The sequence below is a fragment of the Parasteatoda tepidariorum genome, chromosome 10, assembly GCF_982258835.1.
Source record: "Parasteatoda tepidariorum strain Cologne lab strain chromosome 10, Ptep-v5.0, whole genome shotgun sequence".
In the NCBI taxonomy this organism is placed as follows: domain Eukaryota; kingdom Metazoa; phylum Arthropoda; class Arachnida; order Araneae; family Theridiidae; genus Parasteatoda; species Parasteatoda tepidariorum.
Window position 1 is genome coordinate 25,889,070 of NC_141764.1, and position 21,987 is coordinate 25,911,056.

General features: G+C 28.6%; 1 protein-coding gene across 1 annotated transcript in view; it reads right to left on the reverse strand.

The window, feature by feature from the left end:
- Window positions 1–21,987, reverse strand: part of LOC107449261 (LIM/homeobox protein Lhx9) — a 64,310-nt gene that overhangs the window by 14,568 nt on the left and 27,755 nt on the right. Inside the window, exon 2 of the mRNA XM_016064750.4 lies at window positions 7,203–7,666. Coding sequence (XP_015920236.1) covers window positions 7,203–7,666 — 464 coding nt within the window. The remainder of the gene's footprint in view (window positions 1–7,202; window positions 7,667–21,987) is intronic.

Below are 21,987 nucleotides of genomic sequence, written 5' to 3' on the forward strand. Positions count from 1 at the left end.
CCCGTATAATGCCATTTTGATGATTCCAAAACTATATCAGTTGCAATTGTTTTGTTTTTAAATTTTAATTGGATATTTTTAAGTCGGAAATGTATATATTTTAATTTTTGGCTAGATTTTATACTGTTTATTATTGAGCAATATTTCAAGATTCAACCTTTTAAGCATGTTTATACAAATGAATGCCAAATTTGATGGTTAAAGTTTTGAATAAAAATAAGAATTTTTTCTACAAATTTCTCTAATATAGGCTATTTTAAAATAATTTTATATTGTAACATAAAGTTATGTCTATTTAAATGAATTCGTTCAAAAATTGGATTGTAATAATTAAAATTATCGATCATGCTTTGTTTTATTTAAAACAATGAGAATGAATTTTCTTCTGTTATCATATTTTAACCCTACTTTAAGAGTAATTCTAGCTGTATAAATAGTTGTTCTGGCAACCATATTTAATAAACCTATTTGGTCAACCAAAGAGGTTTATAAACTATACAATGTAACAAACTGTAAAATTATTTTTTCCCCAATGCTCTATCATCGTATCTATCTTAACAACAGTGCTAAAAGCCTAATTCCAATATCACCTCGCGTTTATTTCAAATAAGCTAGAGGATTAGTCAAAATTATGTAACTGAAAAACTCGCGCAAGGTTCTATGTTTAAACACATGCTATTGTCAGTAGTAGAATTAGAAAATCACTATGCGTAATATAAGTTTTAAAATGTTTTTCTATGGATTCTTAAGATAATTACTAAGATACTAACTCAAATATCACTTCACTTTTTATTTCATATAAGCTATGATTAAAATTACGTAACTTATTCAAGTTTCTATCTTTTAAACACATGGGTTTCTCAGTTGTAAGATTAGAAAATCACTATATGTAATAAAAGTTTTAAAATATTTCGATACATTCCAAAAATAATTATCAAGATACTAACTCCAATATCACTAAATTTTATTTCATATAAGCTAGAGGATTGGTTAAAATTACGTAACTTACTCAAGTTTCTATGTTTAAATGCATATTATTGTCAGTTGCAAGATTAGAAAATCAATTGATTTAATGCAAGATTTAAGACTTTTTCTTCTTTTTTTTGCATTCTAAAACTAATTTTTATAAATTTACTAAATTGCCAATTAGTATATTTTTAAATTTAAATGTCTTTTTAGCTTTACAATAAGAAACAAAAGTGTCATCTATAACAATGTAATAAACAAAATTAAATTTCAGAGTTATATAAAATTGAAATTGTCAAAACTGATAAAATATGAATTTACAGAATTAGCTTCATGCAGATGAAAGCCAAACATAATTAAATCCATGTTGGAAAAAAAATTTATTCGTTATGTATAATAAGAATTTCGTTACGTATAATAAGAATCATAATTTTATGTAATAAGAATAAGGTTACATACAATAACATTCACAGGATTGTATAGAAAAATCACAGGATTGTATAGAAAGAACACAGGATTGTATAGTAAGAACATGGGTATGAATAATAAGAATTTTGTTACTCATAATAAAAATCTTAATATTATGTAATAAAAATAAGGCTACATACAATAAGAATCACAAGATTGTATATTAAGAATTACAGAAATTATAATTGCATAATTAATTTTAATATACCCTAGAAAAACTTTTTTAATACAACTTTCGATAAAGGAAATATTTAAGTAATCATCGATGATTCTATTAATTTTTAGGGTTACATTTTCAGGCCTCTTCTTTTGGGGTTGAACTCAACCGTTAAATGAGTGTTTTAATTTTATGCAACAAGAATAATGTTATGTATAACACAAGATACTTATTATACATAATGTTCTTGAATAAATTGATATTTATTCTTTTCAGAATCATTTTAAACGTATAACAACTTAGGCTTGATCAGAGAGAAGGAATAATAGAAGGAGTTTTTCCAGAATTTTAACGGATTATTATGACAATATTATAGCAATTCTGCAAATCAGCATTTTCTGAGAATGATCTATACCATCTACAAATTGTTCTATAGAATGAAATTCTATCTTTAGAAGCTATTTAAAGAAGCTCGTTAGTGAAAATAGCGCTTTTTAGGTAATAATATGCAATTATTCATGACTGGTAGGCTAGCTTGTTAGGCTGCCTAACTAGTTTTTAATGGTAGTTATGAAAATGGCGCAAAACACATGAAAGAAAGTCTTGAAACTTAAAACCATTTGTGATCTATATTTTTTTAATATTGAACTTCCTTTCTGGATTGTTTAGGTTTATAAAAATAAACAAGAATAAGGAATTATCCATCGCCTTTTATGATTTTTTTTATAATGAAAACTTGTCACCAAATTAGCAATTTCTAAAGTTAAATATAATTCTTTTAAAATTTAAAAGATGATAACAGTAATGTTCACCAGCTTACAGCTCTGTTTAGCCAAAAATGAAAATTTATTTACTTTCTTCAATAATCATTTACTTTTAATTGATTATTCTACGCAAGCGCAAGTAAAATTAACGTTGAATGACGTCACTGAACTAATAATTTATATGAAGCCACGTGTTATATTCTTTATAGTTATGATTTTGAGAGGTGTTTTTTAAGAAACTAAATAATTTAGAATCGATAGTAATTGAATGAAAAAAGTATGAAAAATATGTTATATGAAAGTATGAAAAATATGTTTAATAAAAATTATGCGCCAATTCAATAAAATATATTCATGCGTTCACATATTAGAATCATAATATATATTATTTTTCACTTATTTTCACATAAATTAATGAAAAAAGTATGAAAAACATGTTTAATAAATATTATGCATCAAAGGGTTAATGTCGATTTACTTATTATTTACTTTCATTTTACCCTGTAAGAAGAATGGGTATTCGGCTAGTACAGAAAAAAAAACGTTATTTTTAAGAAAAAGGTTCTCAATTTGTAAAATTTTTTCTCTTCGAAAAATACCTTTAAGAACAAAAAACACCCATTAAGCGTAAATCAAACACTTATTTTTAAACTAAATCAGGCAAAGAATTTAAAAGAGATACATTGTTATGTTACGGTACTGCACGCTTTTGTAAAATTAACTTAAGATAACTTAATTTAAAGCACGAAGAAAACCAATGTATTATTATATTTTAAAAATAAAAAAAAAACTTTGAATTTTGTGGAACGTATTGGACTATAAACATTGAGTTCATCTACGTCAATTTCGAATTTCAGTTCCACCAGCTTAGAAAATAGGGAAAAAAAAACGGTTTTCTTGCTCCATTGATTTGATTTCTTGTACTTCCGGTTTGAAGCAAAACACCATCTGTATTTTTCAATGTTTTTTAATGAGTTTTTTTTTTTCAAATACTGTTTAAAATGTAAAAATTGTTTTTGTTAGCGCTACAATACCGTTTTTTTTTTAATGCTTTAAAATTTTCCACCATCAGGGAAATCGATTACAAGTTACGCATTATCATTTAAATTTGTTGCTGCAACCATGGTTGAATGCTGTCTGAACTGATGTATATTTACTCAATTTTTTCTAAAGAAAAATCGTTAAGTTGTTTTCTTTTTAAGATTATTTCTCTCTCCAAGAAAAGTCTTCTATACATTGTTCTATAGCATCGGTTACTTAGAACCATAATATGATGCAAAATCTTAATAACATGTTAAATTGAACCATATTCCTAGTAAAGTGAAACTGAATATCGTGTAATTAAGTTCAGGAAGTGTAGTAATGCTGTTAGGATAATTCAACTCGGAGATTCAGGATGGTTCAATTTATGGGTACTAAGGGTGTAGTAAATTTGAACCAGGGTTGGGGTTTTGGACAGGACATGTGGGTTTTGCTGTCTTAAACTGGGTAAAACTGTCCAAAACCTTGAACTTTGGTAAAAGGTAAAAATTCTATAGTTGTAACCATTGTACACATAATAATTACGTGTATCAATAAATATCTGATATTTCTTACACAATTTACTTTAACTTATCAAAAGAAGATAATATAATAGGAAAAGGTTTTTAATTTTTGAACCTCCATAATTCATTGAATAACAAAAGTGAATACCTAATCCTTTAAATATAAATATGCTTTTAATACTGATAAATAATATTTTTGCATAAGAATAAATAATGCAATATTAAAAAATAATAATTTTTTTTTAAAAATGTACTAAATTTGTTTAAAAATTAACCTTTTATTTTTCACAATATTTTTTTAAAAATTTTTTATAATTTCTGCATGATAAAAAAGACATATTTTTTTAAAAAAATTGTTTTTAAATATAAATATATTAGTTTAAATTGAAAATACAAAATAACTGAAAAATGTATTAACAGTTTTGAAGGGCATAACATCAGTTTCAGTTACTGACACTGATAATGTATCACCACTATGCTAAAAGAATTGAGCATGAATGAAATAACAGTATTCTTGAATAAACCTATAGGTAAATAAACCTGTTTATGACTAACCAAGCACTTAGTCCCTAATAGCTTAACCTGTATGGCAATGTCAAACTTTAGTTATGTACTATTGAATGAGAGGAACAATTGAACTTGATTACTGACTAATCTTCCTTTGTTTAATGTTTAAATTGAAGAGTCAAACAATATTAATAAAACATTATACTTTTAAAAACAAATATTCTGTAGTAGATTTAATTATCAATATGTTATTAGTTCTATGTTTATTTTGCCTCTTAAATATTGTTCAGATAAAATTGTGACAAAATTTGAGTAAAAGGGTTTTGGGCAGTTTAAGACAGGTTTGGACAAAGGGGTTTTGGACAGGACGGTTTAAACCAGGGTTTAAACCGTGGATTAATCCATTCTGTTCTAAACCTTACCAACCCTGATTTGAACACTATTGTTTTTCAGCAATTTTCAAAATTTCTAATGGTGCTTTTTGTCGCCAAAATGTGAAATGAAAAAACATTTGTTCAAGTTCTTAGTTAAAATACGATATATTTCTATTATTCTAACTATGTGACGACTAGTTCTTCACGTGTTTTAAAGTGTACTGATAATTTGAGTAAATAATAATAGTTATCAATTTATTTTATGTTTTATAACCGTCGTTAAACACCCGACCCAATTTTTGGGTTTACGACAACTAATGTTCAACTACGTACGTTGTAATTTTGAATCCTTTCCAGAAGACAAGGGAGCTCCTGGATCAAGTATTAGGAGAAATTTGCCATCGTTGAGGACTTTTTAATGAAACGAACCCGCATTTGCGTTACATGGGAAGGAAGACCACTAGAACCTCCCATGATCAGCCTGACGAAAAGGGGACTCTCATGATCCGTCTACCACTGAGGATATTTCAAGTCAACACTGTGGTCGGTGTAAGCCGGATGCGGAATTCGTATCGACCAGCCATCGCCGGGATTCGAACCCGATTCCCCTCACGGCGAATGCTCTATCCCCTGAGCCATCGCGGCTCTTATCAATATATTTGTGAAAATTAAATATTGAGTAAAAGCATGTTTAAATTTTACTCTTCCATCTCTTTGACGATTGAATTTGGAAATGAAGTAAGAGGACTTTAAAAACTCTTTCTGTTTTACTAACTCCTAAACTCTTACTCTTAAATCTTTAAGAGGGCTTAATGAAGTAAGCTGTCTTAGCGGGGAAGTAAATTTTAAATCATGATTTTGTTTAACAGAGTTACAAGAATTGTGGTCATCGTATGCGCATTTAAAATAAAGCGATACGTTTTACCTTTATTGATTTTTTTTTTAAAATTTCAAGTGAAGGATTTAAAATCATATAGTTTAAGATGTAAAAACTATAATCATTTTACAGGTTTGCGTAGTTGTCCAAAGCAAGTGGGATGATTTTTATCTCACCGTCTTTTAAATAGTTAAATTTCAGAATTTATAAAATTTAATTTAAAAAAAATCTTTGTAAATACAAAAGCTTCTTAAATTTTCTTAATCCTTTGATGCAAATGGGACACGGATGTCAGTTTTATATGTTTTTTTTCTAGAGCTCGAATTACATGCAAAAATATATTTTGGTATTTTTCAATTACAAAAAATATTCTAATAGTAACTAAAAAAAAATCTGTTAGATTGTCGAAATTATATTTGTACTAAAATACGAAATCAAAAAAAAAAAAAAAAAAGTTGTTTAAATTGTTTCTAATTCATACTTAAAAACTTATTAATAATTGATTCTATAAATTAAAGAAACTATAATGATGAATAACTGCTTCTCTTAAATCTAATTAACTGCAAATAAGTGCCAAATTTGAACAATTATTGTTTGAAAGTGAGACGTAATTGGAAGATTTTACCTTCAACGTAGAAAAAGGCATCGGTGCTTTGTTTCATGCTGTATTTCATAACTATAAATTATTAAAATACTAAATATAATATTTTCCCCTTATTTTGACCTAAATTAATACAAAATAGTTAAAAAAAAAAGCATGAAAAATACGTTCAATTAAAATCAAATAAGTGCCAAATTTGAGCAATTATTGTTTGAAAGTGAGACGTATTTGGAAGATTTTACCTTCAACGTAGAAAAAGGTACCGGTGATTCATGATGTATTTCATAACCATGAATTATTAAAATACTAAATATAATGTTTTTCTTTTATTTTGACCTAAATTAATACAAAATAATGAAAAAAAGTATGAAAAATATGTTTAATTAAAATCAAATAAGTGTCAAATTTGAATAATTATTGTTTGAAAGTGAGACGCATTTGGAAGATTTTACCTTCAACGTAGAAAAAAGGCATCGGTGTTTTGTTTCAAGTTATATTTCATAACTATAAATTATTAAAATGCTAAACATAATATTTTTTACTTATTTTGACCTAAGTTAATACAAAACAGTTAAAATAAAGTATGAAAAATATGTTTTAATTAAAATCAAATAAGTGCCAAATTTGAATAATTTTTGTTTGAAAGTGAGTATTTGGAAGATTTTACCTTCTACGTAGAAAAAGGCACCGGTGTTTCATGCTGTATTTCATAACCATAAATTATTAAAATACTAAATATAATATTTCCCCCTTATTTTGACCTAAATTAATACTAAATAATGAAAAAAAAGTATGAAAAATATGTTTAATTAAAATTATTTGTCAAAGGGTTAAATACACCATAAATATTCATACGTTGTATCAGTTTACGTGTAAGGAGTATATATATATATATTCATTCTCAAATAAAACAAAAATAAGAATCTTGAAACTCAATAAACTACCTGTATTGTGCCTGGATAGTGGATCTGATCCGGATAGATCCCCATTCTTTTTCTTCCTCGGTCTCCCTTTCCGGCCGGACGCCGGTACTCCGTCTGAGTTATTTACACATCCGGCAGTGTAGGGACCATAGAATCCGGGAGTTGAATCCGGCGTTGGTATTCCGCCGCAGTCAGAAGGTAGACCGGGAGGAGTGAGTAGATGATGCGGAGGATGAAGGAGGGATGACGGATGATGATCAGGGCTGTAGTAGGAGGTGTCGTCGCGGGAAAACATCTCGTAGTGTGTTCGGCAGTAGACGAGGTTGTCCCGTAGACCGAAGTAATCACCTTGTGTGAGAGCGGTATTGCACCAGGCACATGTAAAACAATGGATGTGGAAGACGAGATCCCGCGCCCGCATCACCAATTCTTGAGCATGGATACCTTGTTGACATCGGGAACAGCATCTTTTGGATGAGAACAGCCTGAAATAACAATTATTATTTTTAAAACTTGCCATGTGAACAAAATATATGGGTACTTTAGTTTGGATCAGATTTATAATAATAATTAGCACAAAAAGTAAAAAGTAATTCGAACTCATAACAGATAAGTTTATTATACAGTATATCCCTGCTTATATATCCCCATATTCAGTACATACAGAGTATATCCCAGATTAGTTTAGATTTTATTATAGATACAGAGAAAAACGAATTTTTTGGTTAAAAAAAAAACTGTAATAAAAACCAACATATACGGTAATTAAACCATTCGTTTGATCCCTTTTCTATTCATATGGTACCAATTTACCGTAAAATTCTTGCTTTCAAAATTATAGTTTATATTACCACACAGTTGGTAAAAAATTCAAAACTGAAAAAAAAAATTTAAACGAATAAATGGTTTTTATGCTATACTCTAAGCATCCTTACTTTTATGCTCTAACCATTTTTACTTTATTAAATTTAGATGTTTTCTGGTGATAAAATTACCAATTTTACCAAATTTTTTTGCTTACTATAAAACCATATTTTATTGTTAATGTTACCAAAATCATTACCAAAGCACTTCGGTAAAAACTACAGAGCTTTCTAGCATTCCCATGGAGCCAGAAGCACGGTAAATGTTACCCTATTCTGGTAATTTTTGCCATACTTTTTTCCAATTCGTACATCCACGTATACAGTATATCCAAATTAATTTAGATTAGATAATTACACAGTACATTATTGATAATATATCCATATATTCAGTATATCCAGTACATACCTGTATACAGAATATAACTGATTTATTTGGGACAGATTATTAAGCAGTGCTTATTATGCCGCATATGTCTGATTATGTATTCCCGTGCTTAGTGTATCCTGCATATCTCCACAAAAAATATATTCACGATTAGTTTGTATCGGATTAATAATAATAATTACTACTAAACGTTTAAATTAGTTTGCATTTATGACAGATATTTTATGCATTTATTGGACAGTATATACCCGAATACATGTCAATGATTGAATTTATAAATATTATGAAGAGAATAAACGAGGCAATAAAATAACAATATTTAAAAAAATTTCGCATAACGAAATATATAAACGCATTTTGTACGTTAACTTGGGTCAGATTCATTTTGATTGAAAATGAATTACATTAAGTAAATTACACACATAGAAAAGAAATGCACACAATTTACACACACATAAAAAAATTATTATAATATGTTCTCGAATATAGAACGATATGTTTGACCCTATGTGACACTAAAATGATAAAAATGCTTTAAAAACTTGCTATGTAACAAAAAATAAATTTGCAGTAATTATTTCTACATTAGTAGGGATTAGATTCTTTTTAATATAAATTAATTTACAATTATAGTAAATATTTCACGCACAAACGCAATATAATAGCAACAATTAATATCCACCCAAGTAGAAGAGAAATGTGAGAATAACCTAAAAAATATATTTTTAAAAAAAAATGTATGGATGATAATTATTCGTACGTTAGATTGAATCAGTTTCATTTTGATATGAAATAATTTGCACACTAAAAAACTTGTTTCTCACTAAAATCATACTGCCCTAATCATATACCCTAAATATCCGAATACTGTAGAATTAGGGGTAGGGTGAAGAGCAATATTTTAAAATCTTTCCTTACAGCAAAAAATGTATGGCATTATGGATTTTTTGGGGGGATTTTAGATTGAATCAGTTTCCCTTTGATATAAAATAATAAAAAATAAAGTAATAAAAAAATAATATAAAATAATAATAATAAATAATAAATAAAGAATAATAATAATAAAAAATAATAATAAAAATAATAATAAAAAAATTTTATTTTACAGTATAGCATGCACTTTCCGAAAACCACGGAATTAGGGGTAAGGTAAAAAAAATTATATTTTGAAATCTATAAAGAGAAATAAAACAAAATTATATGGATGTAATTATTTGTACGTTGATTTAGATCAGTTTCATTTTGATACCAAATTATTTGCCTACTAAGCTAATTTTTGAGCAAAAAAAAAAAAAAAAAAACCATTGTGCAGTAAAACTATTTATTCGACTACCACAAAAATAAAGATAAAATAAGAAGAAAAAAAAGGAAGATAATTAAATATTTTGAAAACTTGCCACTAAACAAAAAATAAATTTGATATAATTATTTAACCAAAAATTTGCAGCAGATTCATTTTGATAAAAAATTAATTTGCATTCTTATCAAATATTTTATGCTAGGCAACTGAACTATTGCAGTATTATTGACACCCGTGGGGGCAGGAGAATACCGGATAATTGAATAAATTTTATTAATTATTTATTAATTACTTTTTCTAACTGTATATTCATTTTATTATAAATAAAATCATTAAAACAATAACTAAACTTATGAGGTAATTCATTTAATTTTTCATCATTTTCCTGTTTTTTTGTATTTATAACATTAAACTACCGAAATATGGAAAAATTTCAATGTGTTTCTGGCTCTTTGGGAACACCGAAAAGTTTGGTTATGCTTTGGTAATGATTTTGATAAAATTAACAATAAAATATGGTTTTATAACATGTCATAAAATTTGGCAAATGTGATAAATTTTGGTAATTTTATCAGAGGATGGAATAAAAACCATCTATTCGGTTAAATTTGTTTTTCAGTATTGTATTTTTTACTAATAAGAACTATAATTTCGAAAACCAGAATTTCAATAATATATGACGGGAAAATTTACTAAATGAATGATTTAAATAGTGCATACTTTGGTTTTTATTACCAGAATTATGTTTTTTTTTGTTTTTTTTGTTTTTTGAAAAACCAAAATTGTTATTACTATTATAGTATGGTATTTTCACCAGAATTTTTTTTTCTCCGTGTAAGTTCCGTATAAAATATATAAATTTATGAATTAAATATATATAAATTATATAGGTTTCTCCGTTAAAATATATTGATGGTATTAAGCGTTGACTGGAGCCGGAATGGTTCAGTGTTTAAGGCACTGAACAATCAGTAAGAAAAACTGGAGTTCGATTCCCAGTGGCTGCTTGAAGCTCACTCAGCTTTAGATCGATAGGTAGCAGCTTGTCTGGGAAGTACAGGTGGTCAGTGCACAGTATTGACTACATTATCACGAAATGCCGTTGATCAAAAATTGTGGAGCTCTAACCCCTATGAATCCCATGGCCCACAACGGGCAGTTGCGAGAATGCTTTACTTGACCCAATACCTATTAGTATAATAGTATAAATTGGATTACTTTTACAAAAGTATTTCGTACAATTTTCTTTTTACAAAATTACAATCCCCCCCCCCAAGTCTCAGAATAATAGCAAGAAAGATTTTACGCTTTGGAATATCAAAATAATAATAATAAAATTATAAATCAATTAAAATAGTAAGAAATGTGTCTTTTCCATCCCTGGGCAGGTGGAAAGATGTTTTTTTTTTTAAATTACAATAAATACGTAATTTATAAGAAAATATTTTGAAGAAAAAACAGACAATGGTACGTGCTAAAATTATTTTAAGGAAATGAGAAGTTTAAATTTCAAAAAAATTCAGTTAGACAAGATTATACCAGGCTAATTCTAAGTAATAAGGAAATATTAAATCATATTGCCTCCATAAACATAATAAATAGAATAAAAATATTTAAATAAGAACTTATTACATTATCAACTTAAAATTTCAGTAAAAAAATTTCTTTTGGTCAATATGCGGCTTTTTATTTCTAATTTCATATTCGTAAGCAGTACTGGATAGTAGCTTATAAAATATAAGCAGTATTTTAATTTTGTTGTTGTAAAATAGTTTTTTTTCCCCTAACAGATTTCATTGATGCCTGTAAGTAAAATGAACCACAGCAATAAGTATGTAACCCGGACTGGTGAGAAGGTAAAAATTTAAAACAACGTTTGTTTTAAGCCAAATAACTTCTCTACTAACAAAAAGTTTTTTCTTTAATATTTCTGATTTTTTTAAAAAAGAATTTAAACCATGTAAACAATATTCATTAAAGAAAACCACTTTTAAAATAAACATTTCAAAATATTGATTACAAATTTCAAAAATCAAAATCTTTATCTAACATATTATAATATTCAAAACTTCCAATGCACCAGATTGAATATTTAACTTAAACTAAATCACATTTTTGATTAAATCACTTTTAATTCTGACCATTTTAAATTCAGACCACTCGGCTGTTCACAGACAAGTTCACTGACAATATTTTTCATCTCACGTTTTTGGATATTGGCGTTGCATGTTTCATTATTTCATTACTTTTCTTTCTTTTGTCAGCCTCGCTAAGTATTAATCTTAAATTCCAGACACCAACTTAATAGCATTTCCTAAAAAAAAACTCTACGATAAAAAGAAATCTAAAAAAATATATCATCCAATTGAAAGAATATAAATATAAATTAAACTGGAATTGCAGTCTTTCTCACCCCCGAAACCACCAAAATTCCGCTCCCACCCTCAGAACAAGCAGAGATTTTTCCCAAGATCTTAAATCTTCGAAAGTGAAATCAGAATCGGTAGCAGTAATTTAAGATAATTGCCGAAAAGATTTAGAAAAGCAACCATAATTTGAACGTCTTTCTCTTATGACGTTCTAAGACGGCGTTAAATTAATTAAGAGAACACGGAAGAAGCACCCGAGAAAATCTTCGTTCTCATTTAGCTGAAATTGACGATTAATGACGCTAAGAATGTGTTTCGAACATTCCTTTCAGACGATTCTTGCTGAACAAAACATTATGGGATTATCAATATTCTAATGTAGGAAAATGAATTCTGAAATGCGGTTGGGTAAAAGTGGGAAAAATTAGGATCTTAAAACGATTTTTATTATCGTTTGCATTTCTTAAAGTTACTAAAATATTATTTTATCATAGGGAAAATGTTGTAATACATTATTTCTGAAATGACCATTGATTCGAAAGTCAAAAGATCATAGAATTTTCGAACACTATGCGCGTTTCTTACCGCTGGTCGTTATGCCATATTCTAATGATTGCTTGTAAGAAACCGGCAGAATAGCATAGGGAAAAAGCAAAAAAAGGGAAAAGAAATTGACCGGAAAAACATGTCCAAAAAAGAAATTTTCCACGACAAAAATAAATAAATAAATGAAAATAAACAAACAAATAAATAAATAAATGAAAATAAACAAACAAATAAATAAATAAATTAAAATAAATAAATAAATAAGTGAAAATAAATAATTAAATAAAAATAAATAAATAAATAAATTAAAATAAATAAATAAAAATAAGCAAATAAATAAAAATAAACAAACAAATAAATAAATAAGTAAAAATAAATAAATAAGAAAAATAAATAAATAAATGAAAATAAATAAATAAATAAAGATAAAAAAAATTACCGGTTCATAACCTATAGTTATTAAAACACTTTTCCATGATTGTGAGGACAAAGCTTTTTGTTTGATTATGGAAATTTCTTTAAAAGTTTTAATTGAAAATCTGATATCATTTACGCATATTTTCGGAAATCCGTTTCACAATAAAACGATTTTTTTCTTTTATCTGCAATAGTAATTTTTAAACCTAAAATATGATTTGTAATTTTCAGATTAGCAATAGCAATTTTTGAAATAGCGTATATAATCAGCAAATTTGATTTTCAAGCTTTGATAAGAATTTGGAGTTTTCAGATTGGCAATAAAATGTTAATTTTCAGATTAGGAATATGGTAATGAATTTTCAGATCACTGACAATTTTCATGACAATTTTCAAACTACGAATATCATTACAATTTTCAAGATTAGCAATGGCTAATCTCTAAGTACAAATATGGTTAAGTACTTTTATGGCTGTTTTCAATTTAGAAAACTGGTTAGGAATTTTGAGATTTGGAATAGGATGAAAACTTTTCAAGTTAGAAATAAAAATTTTAAACTAAGATGACGTTTATTGACTGGAAATTATCTTTATTTACTTTATGCCCACAGAGAACATTAGCAGTGCAGGAACAATCAAGGACAAATCAAGGGAACATAATCGTTTGCATGATTCCTATGCAATCCTGCTATCAGCATTTTCCAAAAGGTAATGTTGTATTCTGCATTTAATTGCTTCAAGATTTTTAAAAACTACTTATTTCTGTGTTTGCAAGATTACGTTACGTTTGCATGATTTACGTTTGCTAAATTGGTATTCAATTCAAATAAATATTATGAAAAATCTGAAAACAAACAAATGAACAGTATCATTCCCTACTTTCTATCCACATAATTAATTGTTTTAAATTTTTGGAGAAAAAAAAATTCATAGAATTACTAAATTATCAAAAAGTTATTTCTATCAATTCAGCCAAATCGAGATTTTTATATCTTACCATTTTTGGAAGATATTAAACAGGATCTTTAAAAATGTGTTTAGAACAAAATATCATTATAATTAAATTTATAACAAAATATTATTATAATTATATTTATAACAAATTATTATAATTAAATTTATAACAAAATACTATTATTAAAAAAATTTAACATAAAATGTAGAATAGCGAAAGAACTTATTTTTCAAAGATTTAAATTAAATCATAAAATTAGAAAGTAGACATACAACTAAACTTTAAATTAGCCGCAAACTTAATAAATTTCCATATTAAATGTGCATTTTGATCACCCATCCATCATTTGACATCATTAATGATAATATATGAATCATTATGATCATTGGTGATATTTTGAGATCTACATAAATGCAAATAAAAATATTACCCCTGCAAAAAGTTTTTCCTGTATAATGCATCATCGAAAAGTAAAGCTACTTTTACAGTATGAAAATTATGCTACTTTTTGCTTCGCTAGATGGGGTTGTTGTAGGTGACGGACCTAAATGAGCAGAGATTATATCCAAAAAAATTTTTTAAATGCAATTTTTTTTAAATTTTTTATCGTGAAAGCTAGTTAAGAGTTTTGGCAATAGCAAAGGTAAGCAATATGGAGAAATGGTTTCTGAACTCTAAACTCCTTCAAAAGTTTAAGGCAATGTAACACACTCCTAAAAATATTGTTTTTAAGATTCACATTCGTAATTTTTCTCTGAAGTACTCAGCTGCGCTAAGAGGGATAAATAAGAGGAGTGATTTTTGAGGTTAGAAATCGTTAAATAAAATCCAAATTCCGGGTGTCCTAAAAACGACTGATAGATTTTCAAAATTAATAAAGAAAAAGAGAACGGAATACGATTAAACTGCGTGATTTGTGGCATTATGTATAGAAAACTAGGTTTTTCCATCCTACTAAATTGCACATTTAGTTAAACTTAACGCCAATAGGTGGTGCTGCAGAATACTGCAGACGCATGTGTTTCAAACTGTGATACTCTAAAACGATAAATATCAGCTGTTTTAATATAATCGAAATTCTTCACAAACCCTCTCTGACTGATTGCGTAGTGGAATACATCTACAGAGGATTCAATTCTCATCAGCTTTACAGATTCGATCACTTAATTTTGCCGCAGCTCTCGCTTGTCAGCAGAGCCGCCTATTTGCGGGAAATTTACTAAATGAGCAATTTGGTGTGATAAAATTCTTAAGTTTCCCGGGCATAATGCTAAAAAAAAATAATTTTTGTTTTTATCGCGTTTCCTTCTTTTTTTTAAAGTTGATTTTCAAAATCTACTGCTAGAAAAGGAATTTTCCTCAATCAAAACATAGTAGATACATCGATTTGGAAAAGAAATTGTAGATTTTTTTTTCTTCAAATAGAGAATTATAAAGGCATAATGTTCACATAGGCAAACATATTGGACAGATTATTAGTTCTACATGCCACAAATGTATTAATATAAGTCACAAGTTACACATTCTCTTTAAAGTCACCCTAAATAAATATTTTTAACTTTCTAGGAAGTTCTGTGTGTTTCAAAGAATATTTTCTAATTTTAAAAATATTTTTATGATTTTAAAATTCACTACAATAAACCGCACTCTTATGATCTTTCAGTTTGGTTTGAGGAGCATTTGCAGGGGTCATTCAAACATTTCAGAAGCACCAAAAAGGAAGTAACTTTAGAATAGTTTAATGTTAGCTGACTTCAATGAAGAGACACTATCCTAAAAATGTGTATTTTGAAAGAAAAACAAATGACGTAAGCATAATGATATGAGCATTTCGTGAAAATTCATTCATATAGGTAGTAAGAATCCAAAGCAAGCATAACAAGTAGGAGGCATGACGAAAATCATAAAATACCTGCAAACGAAATACTTGAACAGTACGACATGTAACGTTTTGAGGTTGTTTTAGAAAGCTTCTTCACCGTATGAAAATATATGGAATATAGCATACAATATATTACTTTAATAACTGTTACGTTACGTTATCAGCACCTGTTTGCTGAAGTAGTGCATACTGATTTTTTTTTTAATGTAAAACATTTCTGATCTAATATTTTAATGTTTAAGAAGTTTCTCATTCACTTTATCGCTTAGGTTTATAAATATTTACGAAAATTGAGAATTGTCCATTGATTTTACTGATTTACATTTTAGTGAGTTTTTATTTCAATTATAAATTTTTATTATTATTTTTTTAATATTTGAAACAACTATTTGTTTTTAAGTATAGTAAATTTCTTTCATCGAGATAGCATTACATAGAAAAAATTAAAGTTTGACTTCGATTTGAAGCTGTTCATTTTATATCGACGTTTAATGCACCTCTAACCAACGTCCTCCATATGATTATAAAGATAACACGAAACGTCAATCTAACGAAAGGCCACAGTTCATTTTATCCCCCCTATTTTTTTACTATTTAAAAAGAGACCTCAAAACTGCACTATTCGAACTCAAAAAATATGTACAAATCTAGAGATAATCACTGGTTTTATTAATTTCAATTAAAAGTAAAAAAAAAAAAATGGTGATTTTTATTTTTTATTTAATTTATTAAGAAATTTTTAAAATAATAATAATAGTGAACATTTTACTCTAAATTTAAGGCAATCAAACGGCTGCATTTTTTATTTATTTGAAAGGTACTTAAAACAGTCTTAAATATGACAAGCTCCTATACACACGATTTAAAAAGTTTCAAACTTTTATAATCCTTTGTACGATACATTTCGGATTCCCTTCGCTTTCTATGTAAATTTAAATTTTTAAAACGACAGACAAAATGTTCCAATTTCGAAACGCTTGAACCATTTTGTTACAATCTAACACCACTTTCACAACATCGTCGGGCAGATCTCAGCCAAGATAGCTCTTAAAATATGCAAAATTAGAATTTAATCCACAGAACACACCGATGCGCACATTGTGGCTCTTCCCTTTTAAGATTCACTCCAGAATTTCTGTGACATCTTTTTATTCTTGCCTAATGTTTCCGAATGTCAATTTAAACAGCTGTTCCTTTCCCCCAAGTCCACGCGCACATGCACAGTCGACGCAAGGTGTCCAAACTGTCCTGTCACTACAGAACCAAGAAATACGTTCGATAGTCACGTCCCGCAGGTGTTCCAACTTTCGAACAGTTTGAGGAGAGATGTCTCTGGTGTTTTTGTTCTTTTTCGGTTTCTCGATATTCGAGTTGCATTAATGAGACTCCAAAGTTAAATGAGTATAAACAGGCCCTTTTGCGAACGTAGATTGGTATACAAACGTTCTAAAAATGAAATTTTTCTTTTTATTCTTTCTTCTTTTTTTGTTCTTTGTTGGAACAGATGTCATCGTGTTCTTTCTAGGTAGTGGGAAATAGGACTTGATTGTGAAATTTTATCGTACAATCCGAAACATTTATGTGAGATTTCTCATGAGTATTTTAAAATAGTTAGCAAATGTTAGCAAACGATATTTCTTAATATGGAAATCAACCGATAATGGGAGAGGTTTACTTGCAATAACAATCGTTCGCAAAATAAAGTATTTTATTTTTGTCATGCGAGATTTTTTAAAAATGGAAATCGAGTGTGAGAGAGTTTACATGTAATAATAATCGCACACAAAATCAGATGTAATTTTTTTTCTCCCTATTTAAAAAAACATTCCATAGCAACGTTTTTTTAAGGTCAAATAACTAGATTGTGAAATTTCGTGCAGTCCATATCTGCAGGGATCGATTGCTCATAAGTATTATGAAGTTATTTTCAAATTTTATTAATACGAGATTTGTATAGAATTGATGCATTCTATTTTATTATAACCAGCTGTGAACATCTGACGTACTTTTAGGTTTACGCTTATCGATGCTCAACTTCGCAGGCTTTATATTTTTGAAATCAACCCAGAAGACAAGAGATCTCCTGAATGAAACATAAGAGCAAACTAGCGCTTGGGGAAAGTTCTCTAATGGAACTAACTCGCATTTACGTTGGTAATGGATCAAATCTTTGAGGCCTGGACTTTCGCAAGACAAAACTTCGCGGACATAACTTAGCGTGGGGAAAACTTCAAGCGGGCAAGACTTCGTCTGGACAAATTCTAAAATTAATAATTAGCATTAAATTATAATTTATTTACCCGAGAAGTTTTGGATCTGCGAAGTTTTGTACCCGAGAAATTATGGATTGGCGAAGTTTTGTCCAGCGAAGATTTGGCCGAGAAGTTTTTACCTCGAACTTTTACTCTACACGGAGAAGGAAATAGCGAAATCTTTCCATTTTAGAACGACAGGAAATGGAATCTAACTCATGAGCTGCGTACCTCTGAGGATATTTTAAGCCAGCCATGTGATTGTTCCCTTAGGAAAATTTGCCATAGGTTTGCCATAAAAAAATGCCATAGGATATTCCTATGGGGTTTTGCCTATGGCAAAACTTTTGCCATATACGTATGGCAGAATTTTGCCATACATGTATGGCAAATTTTTGCCATAGGCAAAACCCCATAGGAATATTCTATGGCATTTTTTGAACGGCAAAAGTTTGCCATAGGCAAAACCCCATAGGAATATCCTATGGCATTTTTTTGTATGGCAAAGTTTTGCCATAAGTGTATGGCAAAATTTTGCCATAGGCAAAACCCCATAGGAATATCCTACGGCATTTTTTTATATGGCAAATTTTTGCCATAAAACTAAGATGTGCTACAGTTTATGAAGAAATATTTTTCCATAGGTTATGGTACACCTTTGCCATACAGCTATGGCAACATTTCTCGTTGATATTTTACCATACGTCAAAAAATAATTACTTACAAGAATCTTTCGCAATGGATAATATTAAAAATGCAAAACTTAATAATTGTGGAATAAATATATATCCAGAAAGCTTTTTTTTAAATTTCTTTGATAAACTTCTCCTGTTTTACTTGCAGAATCCTTTTTGTATGCGGTTCTTATTCAAATAAATTTCAAACAGTTAGTACTAACCGCTAGAAAATGGGTCCGGTGGTCGGAGCGAGTGGGGAAAATAATGGTTATGTTGATTAGGAACAAAATATATTGAGTACAGGCAACTAATATTTGTTAAAGCTGTAAAAACAAGAAAATGGAAAATGGGTCCGGAGGTCGGAGCGAGTACAAAAAACATTAATTTGATTGATTGGTATCATAATTAGTTAGATAAGCGTCAGATATTAGAGGAACCTAAAAGAACGCGAAGCAAAATAACGGTCCGATGGTCGGAGTGAGTATGAAAATTCTTTAAATTTCGATATGTGATACTAAGCTAAAAATTAAACAGACTACTAAAACAATAAAATACTATTAAAACTCAAAAGATAAAGAGTGGGGCCGGCGGTCGAAGTAAAATTAGTTTAAAATAGATCAAACGGGACAAAAGCTGAATATGTAACGGTGCAACCAGTGGTGGCATGTGAACAAAATTTTATCTATAAAAAAGATGGTATTAGACTATGAAAAGCTAAGAATAGAAAACAGGCTAAATTAATTGATCCCCTACTAATGAGGGATAAAAAAACTCCGAAAATTTAGGTTGAGTTGTGATAAGCACATTTAGAAAAGAGAACGCAATATAGAAACATTGGTAAATACAAAACATGTTTAAGGCATGATTAAAATTGGTGAAATTAATAATTGTTATTGACAAATTTACACTTGGTCAGGGATAGTAAATAAAAATTAATTGGGTATAGGGAATCACTATGACGAAAAAGTTGTAAACTTAAGGAAAGATTAAATTGTTAAAAGCATTTTTGGTTACAGCAGCAGATGATATGGCCAGGGACTGTCCAGTTGATGATATTGAAGCAAAACAATTGTCAACCAGTAATCCAGCAAATCTAGTTAAGTGATGACCCTAAGCTATGTATAAACATGTAACAGAACATTGTACAAATATATGTGGATACTTAAGAAATATTAGTTGTAAAATAGTAAAACACAAAGACATGATAAAAAACAATTTAATGGCAAGCAAAAATTAAACACAAAATATAAATATAAAGCCCTAACATATGTAAGATAATGTAAAAAAGCATTGCAAGAACCTAAGTGGAATTAAAATAAAAAACTAATGAGAATGTAAACACTGATAAAAGTACCAGACAGCCGGAAATTAAAAAACTTAATAAATTCAGATAGATAATTGCATAGGCGTTTGCAATAAAATGTTTTTGACCAAGAATGAGATCGAAAAAATATTAAAATAAGTAGCCAAAGTTAGCGAATGATTCCACTTGTAGTGGATGACGCGTTAATATGGCGGTCTGATACACTAAGCCTAAATCAATGGAACATCGAATTTTAAACACTCAAAAATGGAAAAATTGGCCACCCGGAGGCCGGAAAAGACTCACCAGGAATGCCTTGTGGGTTTACATGTTGAATTTAATTAACTTCGGGGTGAAATAATGGATATTTATGACTTTTAGAAGATGTTTTTGAGGACTCCATAGAAGTTGTTGTTTCGTTGGTGGAGATCTAGATCAGCTCTTCTCTATGGTATACTGCCATACAAATCTTTAAGGTTACCATTGGCCTATGGTATACTGCCATACAAATTTCTGTGGTTGCCATAGGCCAATGGTGACGTACCATACAAATCCTTATGGTTACCATTAGTCTATGGTATACTGCCATACAAATCTTTATGGTAGCCATTGGCTTTTGGGGTTTTGCCATACAAATCTCTATGGTAACCATAGGCGTATGGTATCTTGCCATATAAATTTCTATGGTAGCCATAGGCTTATGGGGTTGTGCCATACAAATCTCTATGGTAACCATAGGCTTATGGTATCTTGCCATACAAATTTCTATGGTAGCCATAGGTTGCCATAGATTACCATAGGCTTCTCTATGGCAAATTTTCCTAAGGGTTGCGAGACGAAAGCAGAATTCACATCGATCTGCCATCGCTGGAATTCGAACCTGGATTTTCTTATTGAGAGGTGACCGTTCTGTCCAATAATCCACCGAACTCAGCCAGATGTATTGTAAAATGACGTCGACTATTTGAAAAAAGTCAGATTGTTTTAGCCTGAGATATATATTTTATTAAATATATTTTTTTTATGGACTCAGAATTAATAGTACTAAATTAAACCCGAATGTTATTAAGTTTTTATTAGAAGGATTGCTTTTAATTCAATTTATCAAGAAGCAAGCACACTAAGTCAAGCATTACAAACTAAAACAGAATTTTCTATTTTATTTTATATCAACTTTCTCGACAAAAACCCATAGCTAGCAATTAAGATATAAATGCTCAAGGCTTATCAAATACATAAAAAATAACAAATAACTGCAGGCTAATGTAAATAACTAATTATAAAAAAAAAATTCTTATGGCGTTACTAGAGCAATAAACTGTAACTCTTAAGCCGATTCTCGTTTGTTTCATTAGCTTATTAATGAAATCTTCTAATCGCTTATTTGAAGACACTCATAAAACTTAATGTTCTGAGAGAGCATAAGTGAGTGTTAACTTAATATCACTGTAACTTTAACCGGTCTTTAAATAACTGTGGGTTTATTAATGAAGTATTTGAAATGAGTCTTAACTTTAATAACATACGTTTTATTATACGAACTAAAACATTCAAAGTGTGAGTCTTAAAATTGTTGATTACTAAAATGTAAGTAAAAAAAAAAGGTTGAAAAAAATCTATTTTTTTTATTTTATTTTGTTGCTGTTATTTCAGAAAAAAAGGGTGAAAAAATATTTTTAAAACAAAATTGTACCACACTCAAGATTGATTATGCAATAATCATATTATCATGTACGTAAATTTTATGATTTTTTTCGCTTTTGTAGCGATTTTCATTTAAAATATCGAATAAAATTTTAGATAAATTTCCTTAATTTATGAAATTTGTTGGTAGTCACGAATGTGGTTAGTGCA